Genomic DNA, 18062 nt, shown 5'->3' on the forward strand with positions numbered 1-18062 from the left:
CCCATACACTGAGGCACTGCACATCAGTGCCAGATGAAGGACATGCTCTCTGGCTTTATTCATCCCAGCAGCACTGGGTCTTCTCAAAGGAAACTGGAAGATCATGTCCCATCTGGGATCTACCACAGGACTTCCCACTGCTCGTCCCCAGCAGAGCAGAGTACTTGAGCCTAGGTAGGATCTTAACAGCAGAGCCAAGTGGCACTTTGAGTTTGATCCAAAATTGCCCCTTTGAATTATTATTTGTCTTGTTGTTTAAGCAAAACAGAGCACAGGCCTCTCCCTGCTCAGTCACACAGGAACAGATGGATCAAGAGATCCTCCCACTCACTCTTTGGGTTATGGTGTCTCACCTCAGAAGTGGGTGAAAGAGTTGGTTGTAGTACCTGGCCTTTTATTGAGTGCACCTGGTCCATTCAGTGCCTCAACATGCTCAGAGTACACCCGTGACCATGCTTGCTGTGATGGAGGAGCAGTGGTTCCTTTGATATGGAAGAGCTGGTACCTCCCCACAGCTGCTCTGTCTCCATCTGTTGAGCCTCACTGTTTATTCCCTTCTTTCCCTTCCCTGACTCATAGTTGAACTACACCACTCTTCTTTTGGCTGTGAAACAAATTAGAGCATTACACATGCGACTCAGAAGTCAAGTAACATCATTAGGCTTTGGGAGACAGCAGCCAGAGAAAAACATGCCCAGGTAACAGTCCCTTTGTGCAGGACTTGGGACAGGGAGTGAAGAACATGGGATGCACGGCTGCCACAGGCTGGTTTGCATCCAGAGATGAGGAGCTCTGCTTGGGATCGAACATGCTGCCAGCAAGGGCCTCTCCCATGCACCTCTCCCACGCACCGTTTGGCACGCAGAGCCTGGGACTGTTTCATCCTGCAGAACCAAACTGTGCAGGATAAGTGAAATGGTGAGGGCATCCAGCTCCTTCACATCTCTGGGTACAAAGGCCCAGCTGAAATAACTGTGATCACCACAAATGCCCCCTACCCCCCAGCAGTGTGTCCTTACCTTCATGGGAGCACAGCTGCCAGCAAGGGCTGGCAATGCTAAGAAATGTTGTGGTGAACACAAAAGCACAATCATCAGGCAATCTATTCTAATGGAGTTTTAGGTGCTGCTGTGTTTTTAATACAGACACTGTGCAGCATTCTGCATCTGAAGGGGTCCAGAACCACCGGAAGCAGGGCCAGGTATGCTAGGAATGGGGCCAGGACTCCTGGAGTGGGGTCAGGGCCCCCCAGGAGCCGGGCCAGGATCCCCTATGGCGGGGTCAGGAACCCTACGAGTGGGGTCAGGACTCTCGGGAGCGTCTCCAGGACCACCGGGAGGGATGAGGGCAAGGGGACCCCCTGTTCCTGCCCAGGGAGGCTGGAACTCCTGCGCCGAGTCACTCCGTGGGACAAGTTCAGGGAAGTCCCACGCTGCCGCTGCGCCGGGCAGTGTCATCCGGGCCGGCCTCCCAGCACACTCGGCCCCAAAGCCCGTCCCGCCGCCACCGGGTGTCCGTGGGGCCGTGGCGGTCCGTGCCGGGCCGGTCTGTGCTGGGGCGGTCTGTGCTAGGGCGGTCCGTGCCGTGGCGGCCCGTGGCGGGCCGGTCTGTGCTGGGGCGGTCTGTGCCGGGGCAGTCCGTGCCGTGGCGGCCCGTGCCGGGCCGGTCCGTGCCGTGGCGGCCCGTGCCGGGGTAGCCCGTGCCGGGGCAGTACGTGCTGCAGCGCACGGCCCGGCCCGCGGGGCCCGCGGGGCTCGTGAAGGCGGGCAGGGGTTGGGGGGGGGCCCGCGAGGCGCACGTGGCGCCTGGGGGGCGGAGCGTGGCCGGGCACGCCCTGCTCCCGCCCCCGCCCCCCTCCGTCCTTATAGCGGCGGGGGCGGGGGCGGCTGCACTCGGCGGTGGCGGCGGCACCCGCAGGTAGGGCGCGGGCGGCCCACGTGGCGCGACGGGACGGGCGAGCGAGGGGGCGAGAGAGCGAGGGGGGCCCCGGAATCAGGCCCCGGCTCTGGCAGCCCCACGCACTCTGGCGGCTCCGCAGCTGCCGGCTCGGCTGTGAGGTCCTGGAGCCGGTGGTGGTCCTGGGCCGTTCTTAGGGCGGGGGGCCGCCCCTGTGGCCGGTCGCGCAGCCCGTCCGTTCGGTGGCCGGTTGGTTCCTCACCGGCGTTTTTGGCTGCGTTGGAACCGCCGCTCTAGTCTCCCCCGCCCCCGGACTGAGGGGGGAGCCATGTTTTGTTCCCGCTCTGGTACGGCCGCGTGGTGAGGATCCCTCAGTACCCTGCCCCGAGCGCCCTCGGTCCTTTCTTACCGGCAGTAGCGCCCTGGGGTGGCGGTTTCCCTGGCCTCCTTCTCCCGGCGAGCGGTGAGGATGGATGGTGGCCTCGGGGGGCCCGGGTAGCCCAGGTGCCCCGAGGTGGGGGTTCCCTGTCCTGGGGAGCTCCTCGTTTCCCCTGCCCGGCCCCTCAGGCCGCTCCCCCAGCGTGTTTGTGGGGCCGCGCGGGGGAATCTCCGCACCATTTGAGGGTGCTCGATAAACTCTGGGGCGCAGGAAGGAGGTGGTCACTGTGTGAGTGTGGCTCTTGATAAAGGCAGGGAGGGCCTGGAAGCTGCGTGGGAGCCGTGTCTTGGGAGTGGGTCTGCGGTATTGGGGTGCACGGGGGTGCCTCCTGCAGCCTTCAGCGTCTGGGTGAGCCCTGCATCACGATGCCGCTCATACCGGCCTTCAGGTGACTCCTCTTGGCAGGTGCTCAGAGCTGGACCTCGGGCATTCGAGGCTGCTCAGGTGGGTGAGTCACCCAAGGCGTTCAGCACCGTGATCCCCTGCTGTCTGTGCAGGATAGACTGTGGAACCGTGCTCCGGCTCCAGGAACAGTGCCTTTAGCACTTATTTCTGCTTTGCTCAAGGAGGAGGTGGTAGTAAGGTCATGATAGCCCCGTAGGTGTTTGGGGCATGCATCCACCCTCTGGTGTGCAAATCGGTCAGCTGGTGAGGCGTTGTGATGACCAGAAGTAGAAAGCTGGGGCTGCTAGAGCTCAGTGGTGGCTGGTGGTAGTTTACACATGCTGGGCAGCAAGGGACTGTCAGAACACTCCTAGAGCCAGCACCTACCGGCTCTGGTCCTGGGGTCTGCTCTGGTTGAAGCCTGGTGCCCTCTGGTCCCAGGGTGAGATGCTCGGGGAGCTTAGCAGGTCTGGGCTCCAGACATGCTGCTGGAATGCTTCACCCAGGGTGGGTGTTGCAGGTCGGGCAGGAGTCCTGCAGCTGAAGGGTGCACAAATGCATCATGAAAATGAACAATGCCGGAGGGTTTGAAAGTTGACTCAGGCAGAGGGGATGAGTGTGAACAGGAGGATCATAAGGAAATTGTGAATTATGTCTTCGGCAGGAGAGATGGGATTTGTGTCCTGAAACAGTAAATGGCCTGAGTGCTCACACCCTGCCCCTTAAGTGTGGACCTTTTGCACAATGGTTACTCATGTTCTCCAGCTTCAAGTTTTTTCTGAGGAAAAAGGTGGGTTTTCTTAGTTGCATCACAAGGAAGCAGGTATAATGATTCTGGTTTTGTGCCTTTCTGTGAGCCTTAAGTCTTTTTGTGGTGCACAGGCATCCCATTTTCATGCTAAGTGAGGTAATTTAGTGCTGTTAGATTCTCCTGGGTGTCTTTGCGCTGAGGTTTCCTTGGCTGTATCTGGAAGGAAAGGAGCAGTGCTGAGAAATGGGCCAGGACAGGGAGCAGGGGTGTGCTGGGTGTAACGGAACTCCCCCAAGCTCTTGATAGTGCCTTTGTTGGTGAGGAACTTCCTTGGTCTTAGATGAACCGCTGGGGTGAAGGACCTCCCAATTACAAACAAGTTGTCTTAGTGTATGACAAATCTCTCTGTGGGGGTGGCTGTGGCTGTCCTAGCTCCTTGGGAAGGTGTGAAACATTGTTCCCTTTCAGGAGGTGTTACCTGCAAAAGGTGTGAATAGTCGCATGTGCTTTCTCTTGGCTCCTATTTGGCACAGTTGGCCTGATTTGTCTGGCAGCTAAGGTGGGAAATACCCAGTGACTTTCACGCTGTCATTTTATATCTCCTTTATGAGGAGTTGAAAAGCTGCACATAGGCTTGGGAGGTGCATCTCATTAAGCCCAGTAGTGCAAATCTACTGTTGCACTTTTTTGGCTTTTCCCATTTCTTTCTCTGGAATCAGTCTATAATAGGCTCTTAAAGTGGGAGCCTCTTACTAGTGATATCGGTATGACTCACTGTGTCCTTAGAGCCGCTGCAGAGTAGTTCTGTAGCTGAGGAAAATTCGTGTGGGGCTGTAGTTAATTACTGCAACCACATTCACCGGAGTGCTACTGGACCCTCGGTGTGGTCTCTCCTGCCTCCATCCCAGTGCTGCCTTGGTCCTGGTTTGAGGGCTGGGTTCTTGGTGTGAGTGTCCCACTTCCATCCGTGTACTCCTGGGTCCTTGGTGTGACCTCCTCTCCCACCTCCGCTCTTGTGCTTTTGAGTCCTTGGTGTGCATGTCCCACCTCCATCCCTGTGCTTACTCATCTGTGGTTTGAGGGCTTGAAGGTAGCAATAACATGGCAGTGGCTGGGATCAAAATTCAGACTCCTGCTTTTAGGGAAGGGACAGCCAGTTCAGTTTGATGGTAACTGCTGTGGCTTTTTGTGATTTTGCAGCCCCCTGCTTTGCCAAGACACCCGGAGCTGTCTCTGGCTGGCATTGCGGGTCTCTAATGAAAGAATGCCGATCCTAGTCCATACTACATTTTTCTCATTCTGAGGATTTCTGGGAGGGCACAGGGTGTCCTGGGAGCGTTCCTGAGCACCGCTAGTGCAGGGAGGATCAACTCTGTGTCCTGGCAGAGCACAGCTTGTGCTCAGGGTGTGACTGGGAAGCCCTGTGCAGAGGCTTGAGCACCCCCTGTCCCCACCTGAGACAGGGGCTTGGCTGGCAGCTGGTGCTGTGAGAATCCCTTTCCCTAGGGATGGGGGGACGGTTAGAGAGGGGACTCTAGGTGCTGTGCTGGGGTCTAAAGCTGATGTGAGCCCAGACTACATGCAAGAGCTGCTTGCTTCACATAATATTCTTGTAACTGGTTTGCAAACCCCTCTGGCTGCAGGATTTTGGATTAGAGGGCTCTAGAAGAGCCATGACCACAGCCAGGCTCTGGTGTAGAAATAAGCCAGGCTTTCTCCCTTGGGCTTGTTGGTAGCTTGCTTAAGCTTCATGCTTTCTCTCACCAGTAAGATGGTTGGTCCTTACTGAGCATTGCTGATGCTAACAACCAGTCACAGCAGCCCCAATCGGGAGCTTCTCTGGTGGACACAAATAGCTGCTCTTCTCTCTGGTTGGTTGGCTTCCCTCAAAGCTGCCAACAAACTATCCCAACATCTCACTTTGCAGGGCAACTTGCAGCCTTTCTTGCCGTGTGCCGTGCTGGGAGCGTTTTCGGGGCTGAGGGGCTGTGTCCACCAGAGAGACCAATTGTGAGTGTCCAGGGAAAGACTGTGGCTGTGCCCAGTGGGGTGAGCAGGATGATCTGTGCCTCTGCGGGCTGAGGCTTGTGCTGCCAGTGGGGGAGCTGGAGGAGGGTGGCTGCCAATGCTATGCCCCATGGCGTCTGTCTGTCTGCGTGCTGGTGCTGGCTCACCGGGCCGGCAGACCGGGGCATGTCTGGGAGTGTGTTGGCCATTCCTGGTGGGAAGAGGCAGTGAGTGGGCTGTGCTGCTTCTGGCCAAAACCTTGAGCTTGCCTGTGCGGACTGCTGGCCTTGAGTGAGCCCTGCCTGTGCTGCTGACCTTGGCTCACCCCGGCAGCAAAAGCTGGGGCTGAGCAGGGCCTCAATTGACTATTGTCCTGGTGCAGAGCCCTTGGAAGCGCTAGGGAGTCACGTAGGCCCTGTGCTGCCAGGTTAAACCCTGGCTGTGGGTGCCTGCTGGAATTAGAGCTCTGTGCATAATGCTGTAAACCTGCTTAAAACTGGTGAAAGTGGTGTCTCAACTCCTGACAATCTCTATTTCAGGCCAGAAGAAGGCCAAATTTGAAGCTATAGAGTGTTATTGTCTGTGAACAGCTGGTGATTGCCAGCCCCTTCATTTCCTCAGCAGGAGATCTCAGTTTAGTTTCAGGGATCAGAAGGAGAGATTCTGGGGGCCTGCCAGCTCCCCATGCTGGGCGAATGTCCCATGGATGTTTATGGCCCTTTGCTGCTACTGGAAGAGCTTCTTGTGGTGAGCTGGGCTTGGGGGAGCTGGATGTGGCTAATTCTTTGGGCTGGGCTGACGGGAATGAGCTGCTGGGGAACAGCATCCCCCTTTCTGCTGGGAGCTTGAGGGAAGAGTTCCCTCAGGGAGTGCAAACTCTGCTACTGGCAAGGGGCGGCTTTGCGCCCATCCTGCCTGGCCTAGGTGTTTCACTGATGGCAGTTCCAGACCAAAGGCTGGATCCAGCTTACAAGGGCACAAGGTGCCCAAATGGCCATTGGATAGCTGGGACATCCTTGGGCATCTTTTTGCTGTGGAGATCCTTCTCTGGACAATGCTATGTCCCTCTCAAGCTGGGGGAACACAGGAGGAACAGAAAGCAGGAAGCAAAGACAGCAGGGCTGCGATGAGCCACTGTGGATTTCACACCTGTGAAGATGGCAGATGAACCTCTGCTAGCTGCAGCACAAATCTGTGTGGGCACTAGGCTGATGGTGGGTTGTGGGAGAAAGATATGGGTCTCTCAGCTTGTCCTGCTCCATGGAGCAAGAGTTGAGGCTCCCTGCCTGCCCTGCTCCAGTTCTCAGGTACTCAGAGAGCCCTGCTCCAGGGGAAAGGCTTTGTGAGCTCAAAGGGCAGCAGATGCCACTGAGTGTATGCCCACTGTAGGGAATCCTTGAGCTGGAGGGATGTGTGAGTAGAGGCAGAGGTGTGTTGTGCCTGGGCAGGGTCTCTGCTTGGATGGGGGAATGTCCCTCTTCCTTTGACCCCAAAAAGAAGCAATGTGAGCCACTTCAATAAAGGCTTTGCCCCAGAAATACTTTGGGGCATTTGCAGTGCTCTATAAATGTGAGCCTCTGTCTTTCTGTGCTGGAGTCCTGCCAATCTGAGCTTTCAAAAGCACAGCAATTTACTGCATTATGTAACTAAAAGTCTTGAAATCATACTGTTCCAGGCCCCTTTGGAGAAAGGATAACTGCTTGTGGGTGGGACCTAGGAGATGGCAGGGCTTTAGTCTCCTGAGGGATCTTTTTGAGGTGATACCATCCTCATTGTCTCAATTCCTGCTCTCACTATTGCTGTGCAGAGGAGGGTGGCTGTAGGCTACCCATTCCTGCAGATTAGTCAGGACTTTTATAGGGAGGAGTTGTGATACTCACAGTCATTAGTTGTTTCATCAGTCTTAATTACTGCAAATATGGTTATTTTATTTCCTAATAGGGTGAACTGTAGCTGGCTGCCTGGCAGCTGTGAATTTGATTTCCAATCACATCTTACATGTTGCAGTTCTTCCAAAACAGAGCTGAAAATGTCATAACTTTGTGTTCTGGTTGTTTTTGGTTTTTTTCATTTCCCTTTTTGCAAAAGGGAGGGAATCTTTTCAGTTGGGCTGGCTGCCTTACATGTGCTTTATTTTTTTTTCATTGCTTGTTTGAAATTAATTCTGTGTGGGGGCAAGGAGTAAATCGTCAAGAAGCCTAATGCAATTGAATGACAAGCTTTCTAAAACTGGTCTTTCTTAATAAGGATTTTCAGTGAGTCAGGGAAGAGTGTTGTGGCATGCAGAACTCTTTGTGTAAACTCTCTGGCATCAGACTTTGGGAATCTTTGGTCTCAAAACCTTGTTCAGCTCAAGGTTTATCATTGTGCTGCAGCAATGCAAGAGAGGTCATGTTTAACCTGCCAGAAGCTTTTTATTTTACAGAGCAATGCCACCTCAGCACCTGCAGGAGGAGAAATGCTGCTTGTAGGGGAGGAAAAAATAAATTAACCAAGCCACAGTAATTTTGGAGCAGTTGAGCTCCTTGGGAGCAGTGAAAGAATTAAACTAGTGTATATGTCTCAGGAACAAAAGGGAAAAATCCCCAACACCTCATCAAAACCTCCTCAGCCTTTGCCTTGGATGGCTTTTATTGCCTGTAGTTTTAATTAGTGCTCACAAGTAGATTATATTCCTTGCTGGGAGCTTTTATAGCCAACACTTGGTAGTTTCAGCTTTTGAAAATCTTTTGGATAAATAATTGTGGTTGGATGATGCTTTAGGGTTCACTGAAGGCTGTGTAAGCTCAGTGTGACTCAAAGCAAGAGGTGGCAGAAGCTCCAGTGTGCAGCTTGTGTGGGGAGGGCATGTTCAGCAATTGCCAATGCTCATGGTGGGCTGGTGGGCTGCTCTGTGTTCCAAGTGACCAGGCTATGTTGGGAGTCTCTGTGAAGCCTGGCTGCTCCCTCAGTGGCTGCTGGTCCCATGTGGGTGCCCACAGGTGTGTGTTGGCCCAGGGATCTGCCTGCAGCCAGACACCAGAGATGTGGCTCATCCTGTTGAGTCCCAGAGAGGAAATCAGAGGAAATGGGCTCTGGCTCCTGGGCATAGTTGAGCTGTGGACGTGCCAGGGGCAGCGTCTTGTCAATGATTCCTTTGTTGGAGTGGAGGGTGGCTTGGAGCTGCTCATAATGGTCATGTGTTGCACTGGCCAGGATGCAGGAAAATACCCTGCCAGTGAAAAATCATTGTCTGGATCACTCTAAACTAGTCTTAGCAGCTTACAGAATCCAACCTCCTGTGCTTTTCTTCCTCTTGCCCCATGTGGGTCTGGGGCATCGCCGCAGCCAGGTGTCAGGTGGCTCTGGCAAACCTGGTGCTGTATCAGATAACTGCCACCAGTACCTCCAGTGCCAGGTAGGAAGGAGCAGGATCTCCCCATGATTCTGGATCACCAGCTGTGCTTCGACCAGGACACTGGGATCCCAGCCTTGGATGTGCACCAAGTGACACAGAGTGAGTGAGAAGGCAGGAGCCCGTAGTCCTGTACTGTGTGCAGGAGTGATGTGCCAGGTAAATGCTGGCATGTCAGCAGCCGTGGATGAGATGGTAATCGCTGTGAGCTGGGGCGGCTACAGGCTATAAATAGGAGGCTGCACCTCTCTGAGCCAGCACCACGCTGCTTTGAAGTTGTCACTCTGCCTGGTATGACCTCAGGAGCTCTGGAAAAGACTCTCCTGCTTGAAGGTGGCTTTTTCCCTTGAGTGCAAAGCTGAGTGGCAGAGAGCTGTGGAGTGTGGGGTCAGCTTTGGTGAAGGAGCCTGATCTTGTCCCCCTAGCTGGTGGTGCTTAATATGGGTGGGTGAAGTGGGGGTATTTCTGCCTGTGCAGCTGGGGAGGGCTGCAGTCCATCAGAAAATGCCTTCTGAAATCCCTGGGGGTGCACAGGAGTTCTGGGGCTGGTCACAACACGGCTTTGCATGTTGGGACCCTTGTTTGTGAGCAGCTGCCCTTGCTACAGTTCCTTGCTGTGATGCCTTGTGCTGCTCTCAGCTGCCTGGACCAGCCTTCATTTGGAGTAACAGCAGCTCTGGAGCGCGATCTAGTTCTGCTGCTGTGTGGGCCCACGCATGAACAGCCTGACCTTGATGGCCTCTGGATTGCTTCCTTATCAGCCTTTCTGAGGGGATTCCACACTTCAGCAAGCCTGAATGACATTTTCCTGTTTATTTTGTTTTCTAATCACTTCTAGTTTTGAACTTTTTAGGTGAATTATTTTTATACTTGGGTGCTTTGTGAAACCTGCTATAGCCTTTTTGATCAAGGAGGAAGGTTTGGATGCAGTTGGGTCTGGAGGTGCCCTGCCAGGGCCAAAACCCAAGGGAACCAGGCTCTGCTGGGACCGCTTTGTGTGGATCCATCTCCCCCTTCTCTGTTGGCATATGGGGGCCTTCCTTGGTCACCCACCGCTCAGGCTAAGTTTAGCCATAGTCACTGACCTTTGGGGATGATGTGTGTGCTGTGACACCCAACTGCCCTTTTTCAGTAAAAATAAGGGTGTCCTGTGACTTCCACTCAATGTATTTGTGTTTAATAACCGTGGTGTGCAGTTCCAGCTCTAGGTGGCCTGGGGCTTCCTGGGATTTTGCAGTGCTGGGGTTGCACTCCTTGAGATGCTGTGGGAGCTCTGCCCATGCAATTGAGTCCTGGCTGCTGTCACAGACACTGCCTGCCCTTTCCAGCCTAGGTCAGGGTGTCACGTCTTAAATTTGTCCCTTAAAAATGTGTGCTGACTGGGCTCTTAAAGGCCAGCTGCAATCTGAGCTTTGGAGTGGCCCACTGTGCTGGTGATCCTGGGGTGCTCTTACCTCACGGATCAACTTTCCTCATGGTGGTGGGGGCACTGGTGCTGTGCCAGCCTTGCAAACAGAGCTTGAACTGTGCAGTTGTATGCTAGGAGCAGAGATTCTGCTTTCAGCTGAGGCAATGCTTTGTCCTTTTTGCAGATCTTTGATCTCCAACTGAATCATCACCGACTTGATTCAAGATGCCACCGGCTATCGGAGGCCCCGCAGGATACACTCCTCCTGAAGGAGGATGGGGATGGGCTGTGGTCGTTGGAGCCTTCATTTCCATTGGTTTTTCCTATGCCTTTCCCAAATCTATCACAGTGTTCTTCAAAGAGATTGAGGTCATCTTCAATGCCTCCAGCAGCAAAGTGTCCTGGATCTCCTCCATCATGCTGGCTGTTATGTATGCAGGAGGTAAGTGGGGTGGAGGCAGTGGTACTTGTGCTCCTGCATCACAGCACAAGATACTGCTCTCCTGCTGGGGCCGGTGATTCCCACCTGGCTGTAGTGACAACAACCAAAATTTTGCTAACACTTTGAATTCCCTCCTTATCTGAGAGCAAAACCTCCCTTAATGAGTTTTCTTAAAGGAGGTTGCTCAGAAAGTTCCGTTTAATGCCCAGAATGCAAAAACCGGGTTAATCTGTCCTCTGCAAAGCTGTAAAATCTTTCCGGGGAATTATGACTTGTGTAATTCTGCCCTTGTCCTTGTTACAGTGAGTTGCAGATGCTGTGGCTATTCCCAGCATCCTCCTGAAGGCCAGGGAGCTGCTCTGCTACATGTGGCAGTGTGGCAGTCCTGCTCTTAGGGGTGCTTTCAGATAAGACATTGATTTTTTTTATTTTTTTTCAATTCAGGGAGTAGTGGGTGTATGTAGGGATCTGTCCTCAGTTTCTTGGCAGCTCAGTTGTGCTTGGAGTGCCCTGAAGCCTTGTGGCACATGTTACTGCTTGCTGGTGCCAAGCAGTGCTGTAGGCAGCTTGTGCTGTTTGAAGATGGTAGTGTGCGCTGGGAGTACAGAGACATGAGCAGAATAAGGCAAACCCACCTAAACTAAAACAGCTCCACTCCCTCCCCTGTCCTTCAGAAGCTGCCTTTTGAAGGCTTTTAACTCTCAGGCCGGGTACTTTATGCATGTTTTTAGTGGGTGAAGAACATGCAGAGTGTTCCTGGTTTCTGGACCCTGTGGTCTTGTATGTGCCTGCAAACACAGTCTTGTGCCGGGCTGAAAGAAACACTCTGAGCATGCTGCTGTGGCCACTTCAGAGGCAAATGGGAGCTTGTCCCTGCTGCCAGTACCCAGCTGGCAAGTTGCCTGCAGCCTTGTTGGATTTGTGCATCCAAAGGAGCTGACGTCAGCTCCCGGCTGAGCACGAGGCTTTTCCTTTGCAGGGAACAGGCTCTGCTTTGTCCTCGCTCAGCTGGCGAAGCGACCAGCACATTTCTGTGCTCCAATGTTGTAACAAGCTTGTAAACCTTGTAACTGCCTTAATGAGACCCAATCTGGGCCATTCCTCCTCTTCCAATAGCTCAGAGCTGGTTCTTCTGGGGGCACTGTCTGGAGCTGCCTGGCAGCAGGGGTAAGAGCTTCCTCCTCCAGTACTGGAGTAGTGGTTGTCCCCATGTCCCCCTCCCTCCATGGTGATTCTGTCCTTCCTGCTTCCACCGAACTGTAGCCATTAAATTCCAGCAGCTGCTTGCCCATATGCTGGTGGCAGGGATGCTGAAAGTACCCCAGATCTACCTGGGTGCATTTTTCCCCAGAAGGTGGTCAGGTACTGAACAGGCTTCCCAGAACAGTGGCCACAGCCTCAAAGCTGCCAGAGCTCAAGGAGCATTTTGGACAATACTCTCAAGCAGAAGGTAGGATTGTTGGGGTTGTCCTGTGAAGAGCAAGGAGTTGGACTCAGTTCTTGAGGATCACTTCCATCTCAGGGCTTTTTATTCATCCCCCAGCTGCTGAAGCACAGGAATTGCTGCTGCCCCATTCATTCCTGCCTGAAACCAGACCCTTTACAGAGTCTGAATTGCACTGGAGCAGTCCTGGTGTGCATTCCATTTTCCCTGTCTCCTAGGACATCTGCTTGCTTGGAGGCTGAAAAAGTAGTTCATCCTCTGGAGTAGTAGAATCTCACAGAGCTGGGGCAGCTTTTGTCCTGGGTAGGGCTAGGTGTGAGGAAGCAGCACATTTTCCTACAGCTGCCCTGTGCAGTCGCCATCAGGATGCATGGATGTCATGGTGTCAAATGCTCCTTTGTCAGCCCCATGTTGGGATTAGATTCCATTACTTACGTGTTTTTGGCAGCTTGAACAATCAAGTTAGATCAGGTAATGTTTAGTCAAAAACACTTCCAGTGAATCTAGAAAACAGGTATGGGTATTATTTTCCTTTAAAAAAGGGGGTGGGGGGGATGGGGAGAATTGCCCCTAGAGTACCTGGCACTGCCCAGCTGGGTGGCTTCTTGCTGATTGCCCTTTGGAGCCTGCTATTTCCAGGTGGACTTCCCAGAAGAAAGGCTGTGGCTGCCTTTAGACTCTTCAGGGGCATCGCATTTGCGGAGTTCAAGGTTCAGGTTTTGCAAAGTGCTGAGTGCTCTGTGCGACTTGTGATGTGGCAGCTCCCAGGTGCTGCTACTGCTGCCTCTCACAGGACCAGAGCCATGGCCCATCCCTGGTGGCATTGTGTTGGAGCCTCTGGTAGCAGAGAGCAGAATGCTGTGGGGCTGGGGGCAGACTCTGCAACACCAAGGCTTCTGTAACCTGCTCCAGGCTTTGTTTAAACTGGGCAAAAAGGTCAAGTACCATCCGAGGACCCATGAATAACATGTTGACAACCTCTCTGTCTGTTAATGGCAAAGCAAGGTCTGTTAATATTCAATGGATGTTCATTCAGTGTATTTAAATACATTTTAGTGTCTGTAGAACATGCTTGGCAGTCTCTAATCACTGTTTGCTTTGGATTAAAGCGCCTGATACTGAAGCACTTAAAAGGGCAATTGGCCCCTGTCTGCATTAGGGGTAGCAGTGAAAACAGAACGCCCCTTCTCCTGGGGCAGTGCTGCTTCTCCCCAAGCCCTGGGGAGCTTCACCTGCACCCAGAGAAGGTGCTTCCTCACAACTTCATCTGGTCTTGATCAGAAACCTCTGGCAGGAGATGTGCAGTTGCTTTGTGGCTGAGACCCCAGCCCATGGTGGGTGGATGGCCACAAGTAGGGCAGAGCCCACAGTGCAGCATGAGGCAGGTGGCTTTGGCCTGTCCCAAAGCCTTGTCTCTGGGGATAGCTGGTGGCCGGGCAGCTCCTTGTTCAGCCCACAGAAAGCAACTTGCTCAGAGAAGTCAAAGCATTCTGTGCTTCAACAATTCTCTCTCTCTTATGGTTGGTTTAGATTAGATATTTAGGAAGAAATTCTTCCGTGAGGGTGATGAGGCCCTGGCACAGAGAAGCCTAGAAAAGCTGTGTCTGCTCCATCCCTGGAAATGGCCAAGACTGGGTTGGATGGGGCTTTCAGCAACCTGTTCTAGTAGAAAGTGTCCCTGCCCATGGCAGGGAGCTGGAACAAGATGATCTTTAAGGTCCCTTCCAACCCAAACCATTTTGTGATTCTCTTATCTCCAGCTGCCTCTGAACCGTCTGTCCTTTCCCCTTGCCCCAGTTCCCTCACTGGGAGAAGCAATGCTGTGTGAAAGCTGGAATCCTCGGGCAGTAAAGCTGCAGTGTGCTTGCATGTGTGTGTTTGTTCTCTCATGCAAAGATAACTCCTCTCTGGTGCATCTCCTTTGTTTGCCCAGGTCCCATCAGCAGCATCCTGGTGAATAAGTATGGCAGCCGGCCCATCATGATCATAGGCGGCTGCCTTTCTGGCTGTGGGCTGATTGCAGCCTCCTTCTGCAACACGGTGGAGGAGCTCTACTTCTGTGTTGGGGTCATAGGGGGTAAGTGATAGGAGCAACTTCAACCCAGTAATTATTAGTTGATGTCTGAATTTACATAAATTCCATTTTAGCTGGCATCAGGGGCTGGCTCATGCCAGCTGGGAAGTGGATGGGTCAGTTGTTGGAATGGACTGTCTGGGGCACTGGTGGAATCACCATCCCTGGAAGTGTTCAGAAAGCATGTGGATGTCACACTTGGGGACATGGGTTAATGGGGACCTGGCAGTGCTGGGGCAATGGTTGGACTCCATTATCTTAGAGGGCATTTTTAACCTAAATGATTCCATGATTCTAAGTTGGAAATGGAGCTGTGAACTCCCCAGAACTGAAACCCCACTTGTTCACCAGCCCTTCTGCCAATGCTGCTGGAGGCATCCAAGCCCTGAGCCCCTTATCTTTCTCGTGCAGGTCTTGGACTTGCCTTCAACCTGAACCCTGCCTTAACCATGATTGGCAAGTACTTCTTTAAGAAGCGTCCACTGGCCAATGGGCTGGCAATGGCAGGCAGCCCTGTCTTCCTCTCTACCCTGGCACCCCTCAACCAGGTCTTCTTTGGCATATTTGGCTGGCGTGGCAGCTTCCTCATCCTGGGTGGCCTCCTGCTGAACTGCTGTGTGGCTGGATCCCTGATGCGGCCCATAGGTCCCAAGCCAGATCAGAAGAAAGAGGCCAATAAGGAAGTGCAGCAGGAGGCTGGGAAAGCGGAGAAAAAGGATGATGGTGACACCAGCACGGACCTCATTGATGGAAAGGCCAAGAAAGAGAAGAGCTCAGTCTTCCAGACAATCAACAAATTCTTGGACCTGTCCCTATTCACGCACAGGGGCTTCCTGCTCTACCTGTCAGGCAATGTAATCATGTTCTTCGGGGTGTTCGCTCCCTTGGTCTTCCTCAGCAATTACGCAAAGAGCAAGAAGATTCCTAGTGACAATGCAGCCTTCCTACTCTCCATACTGGCCTTCGTGGACATGTTTGCCAGACCTTCAATGGGACTGGTGGCAAACACCAAGTGGGTCAGACCCCGCATTCAGTATTTCTTTGCCATCGCTATTATTTACAATGGTGTTTGCCACCTCTTGCTCCCAATGTCTACCAGCTATGCTGGCTTCTGCATTTATGCTGGCTTCTTTGGCTATGCCTTTGGCTGGCTGAGCTCAATCCTGTTTGAGACCCTGATGGACCTGGTGGGAGCTCAGCGGTTCTCCAGCGCTGTTGGCCTGGTGACCATCGTGGAGTGCTGCCCTGTTCTTCTGGGACCCCCTGTGCTAGGTAGGATGTGCTGTGCCTGGAGAGCTCACTTGAGGACATGGTTTTAGTGGGGTGGTGCTGGGTTGGTGATTGAACTTGATGATCTTAAAGGTCTTTCCCAACCGTAATGATTCTATGATTCTTTGACTCTGGCTGTCCTGCCTGGACTTGCTGATTGGTGTTGGGTTCCCTTGAGCCATGGGCAACTGGGGCAGTGGTCAGTAGACCACCCCAGCATTTGAGGAGTGGCCAAGGAAGTGGGATCTGAACCCCTGGCACAGAGTAGAGGAGCAGGGAATATAGGGATGTGGGACGAGTCCTTGTGTGAACGTGAGGATGATGGGCTTGGGCTGCTCTTGGGAATATCTCCATGACCTGGGGCTTCTTGCTGAACTGTACCCTCTCTTGTCTTTTAGGGAAACTCAATGACATGTATGGTGACTACAAGTACACGTACTGGGCCTGCGGGGTTGTCCTGATCATCGCCGGGGTCTACCTCTTCATTGGGATGGGCATCAACTATCGCCTGGTGGCCAAGGAGGAGAAAGCAAAGAAGGAAGGGAAGGAGGATGAGACCAACATTGATGAGGCTGGGAAGAACAAAGAGGCAAAAAATGATGTAGCCTCCTCACCTCAGAAGAATGTGGAGGATGGTGTTAAAGAGGAGGAAAGCCGCATGTGAGGGACCGGTGTTACTCCCGGAGTGTCGGGGAAGTGCTGCTGCCCTGGTGTGGCGGCCGGGGCAGAGCTCCGCTGGCGCTGGGTGGCCGTAAGAAGTGTTTAAACCGGGTGTTCATTTTTAAACAGGCTCTGAATTGTCTTTCCATCTGTGTTAAACAAAGGTAACAGGACTACATGCAGTATCCTCGTGTGTCCAGGGGCAGGGGGGCTTTTATAGTCTGGCTTTTTAACAGTAACATGAATGTACTAATATGTGCCTTACAGTCTCCATATCTAGCTGAATCTGAATGAGCCTTAACTCTAAACTGTGCTTTAGCTCTGTATTCTGCTTGGGGTTGGGGGGAGGGGGGATATGTGTGTGTTTTGGGGAGTTTTGTTGTTAAAAAGCCATAAAAAGCAGGATACTGGATTTGTTGAAGCACAATGGGCTTCAGGGCCGGCCCTGGATGAATACTGCTTCACACGCTTCTTACTGCAGGCCCTCTGCAGGGGAGATGCAGGCATGGGGCAAGGTGCTCCTTAACCCCCATGCCCAGTGCCTCCTGGCTCTTTAGGTGGTCTTTAGGTATGTTTTGAAAACACTTTAGCTACTGTAGTTCTTTAAAATCCCTGCTTTTGTAGCTGTTCTCTCATGGGATATTCAGGTTGAAGAAAGATGGCTGGGTTTCTTGTTGGGCAGCGTCACCCACTCCAGGGCTGTGGCAGCCCTGCTTGCCCAAGCCTTCCTTGGGGACTGTTGGGGTCCCCCCTGCCTCCCCACTCTGCCTCAATAGTGCCTCTTCTCAGCCTAGTGCTGGGTGATGTGAAATGGGCTCAGGTTGTGGTGCTGGCATTCACGCTGCTGTTGGCTGGGCTGTCCTATCCTGCCCGTGGGGTGGGCTTCCATCAGAGCATCCCATCCAGCCAAGTGTTTTGGGTGCCTGCCCTTGGGCAGAGTGGTGAGGTGGGTGGAGATGGTACATCCCTGAGACTTTTTCTGCTTTTGCTCTTTTATCTGTTAGAGAAACCTCTTTTACTTGCTTCTGTTCAACTGAGATCTTAAGGCGGTGGATGCTGAACCTCTCACATCTAGGACACGTAAGGGGGAGGACAGAATTTGTACGTATTTATTTTTTATTTTTTAGTGTTGGAAAATATCTCAACGTACGTGGAGCAGGTTAATGGCTCTCAAGTTCTAGTAATGTTGATCAGAATTCATGTTAAGAGGCTTGAGTTTTTTCAAATAAACTTGTTTTTTTACAATTTACCCATCAAATGTTGAACTTCTTTCTTAGAAGTGAGATTTCTATGCGCCAGATCACATAGATTTAGGATCAGTTTTGAGGATAGGGTGAGTGGGGCTCTGATGGAGCCTGGCTCTCCACTTTCTGCTCCAACACCCTGTGGAAGCTGGACACACTGAGAGAGTGAGATGCCCCTTTCCAGCTGGAAGAGGAGGCTTTGCTCAGCAGTTAGGATGGCAACAGCATGGTGTCCTCATGCCACTCTGGTTTTAGAAACCTGTAAAAATCCTTGAGAACTGCCTTGTTTGTGAGGGGGAGGGACATGTGCTTAAAAGGCTGAATAATGTGCAGATGCTCTTGCTGTCTGTTTCCTTCCAAGCTGAGTGGAGCCACATCTGTATGGGGCTGAAACTAAATGAGGGGTTAAATGAAGGTTGTCTTGAGGGAGTTGTTCTGGGGTCTCTGAGTCTGTGGCGGGTTCAAGCCCTGCATTGCAACTGCTCTCCTTGCTTTCCCTTGTCTGCAAGGCCCATTTTTGCCTTTTTTTTAATGTAAATATCTCATAAAGCAGCCTGAATTGTTGGGGTTTTTTTTTAAGACTAGATTATTAAGCCAGGGGAGTATTTTTCGAAAGAGGATGTTGTACAGTTACTGAGCTGTGATATTGT

At 52.6% G+C, this 18062-nt stretch overlaps 1 protein-coding gene across 2 annotated transcripts; it reads left to right on the top strand.

Annotated features, from left to right (window-relative positions):
* The first annotated feature begins 1858 nt into the window (after nt 1-1858).
* Nucleotides 1859-17417, top strand: SLC16A1 (solute carrier family 16 member 1). Of its 2 annotated transcripts, none has more exons than XM_084220793.1 (5): nt 1859-1917; nt 10464-10721; nt 14099-14242; nt 14651-15511; nt 15907-17417. In XM_084220793.1, the coding sequence occupies exons 2-5, from the start codon at nt 10505-10507 to the stop codon at nt 16170-16172; spliced, it is 1488 nt and encodes a 495-aa protein (XP_084076919.1). In that variant the 5' UTR covers nt 1859-1917; nt 10464-10504; the 3' UTR covers nt 16173-17417. The 2 variants fall into 2 exon arrangements, with proteins under 2 accessions (XP_084076919.1, XP_084076920.1); XM_084220794.1 differs by lacking the exon at nt 1859-1917 and adding an exon at nt 3489-3509.
* Nucleotides 17418-18062: the final 645 nt, after the last annotated feature.

Source organism: Fringilla coelebs (genome assembly GCF_963513975.1).
Source record: "Fringilla coelebs genome assembly, chromosome: 23".
Taxonomy (NCBI): Eukaryota; Metazoa; Chordata; class Aves; order Passeriformes; family Fringillidae; genus Fringilla; species Fringilla coelebs.

Coding starts and splice junctions, on each gene's coding strand:
- SLC16A1 (XM_084220793.1), top strand. CDS start 10,505: ATGCCACCGGCTATCGGAGGCCCCGCAGGATACACTCCTCCTGAAGGA. Junction 14,243..14,650: donor CTGTGTTGGGGTCATAGGGG/GTAAGTGATAGG, acceptor TTTCTCGTGCAG/GTCTTGGACTTGCCTTCAAC. Junction 15,512..15,906: donor TCTGGGACCCCCTGTGCTAG/GTAGGATGTGCT, acceptor CTTGTCTTTTAG/GGAAACTCAATGACATGTAT.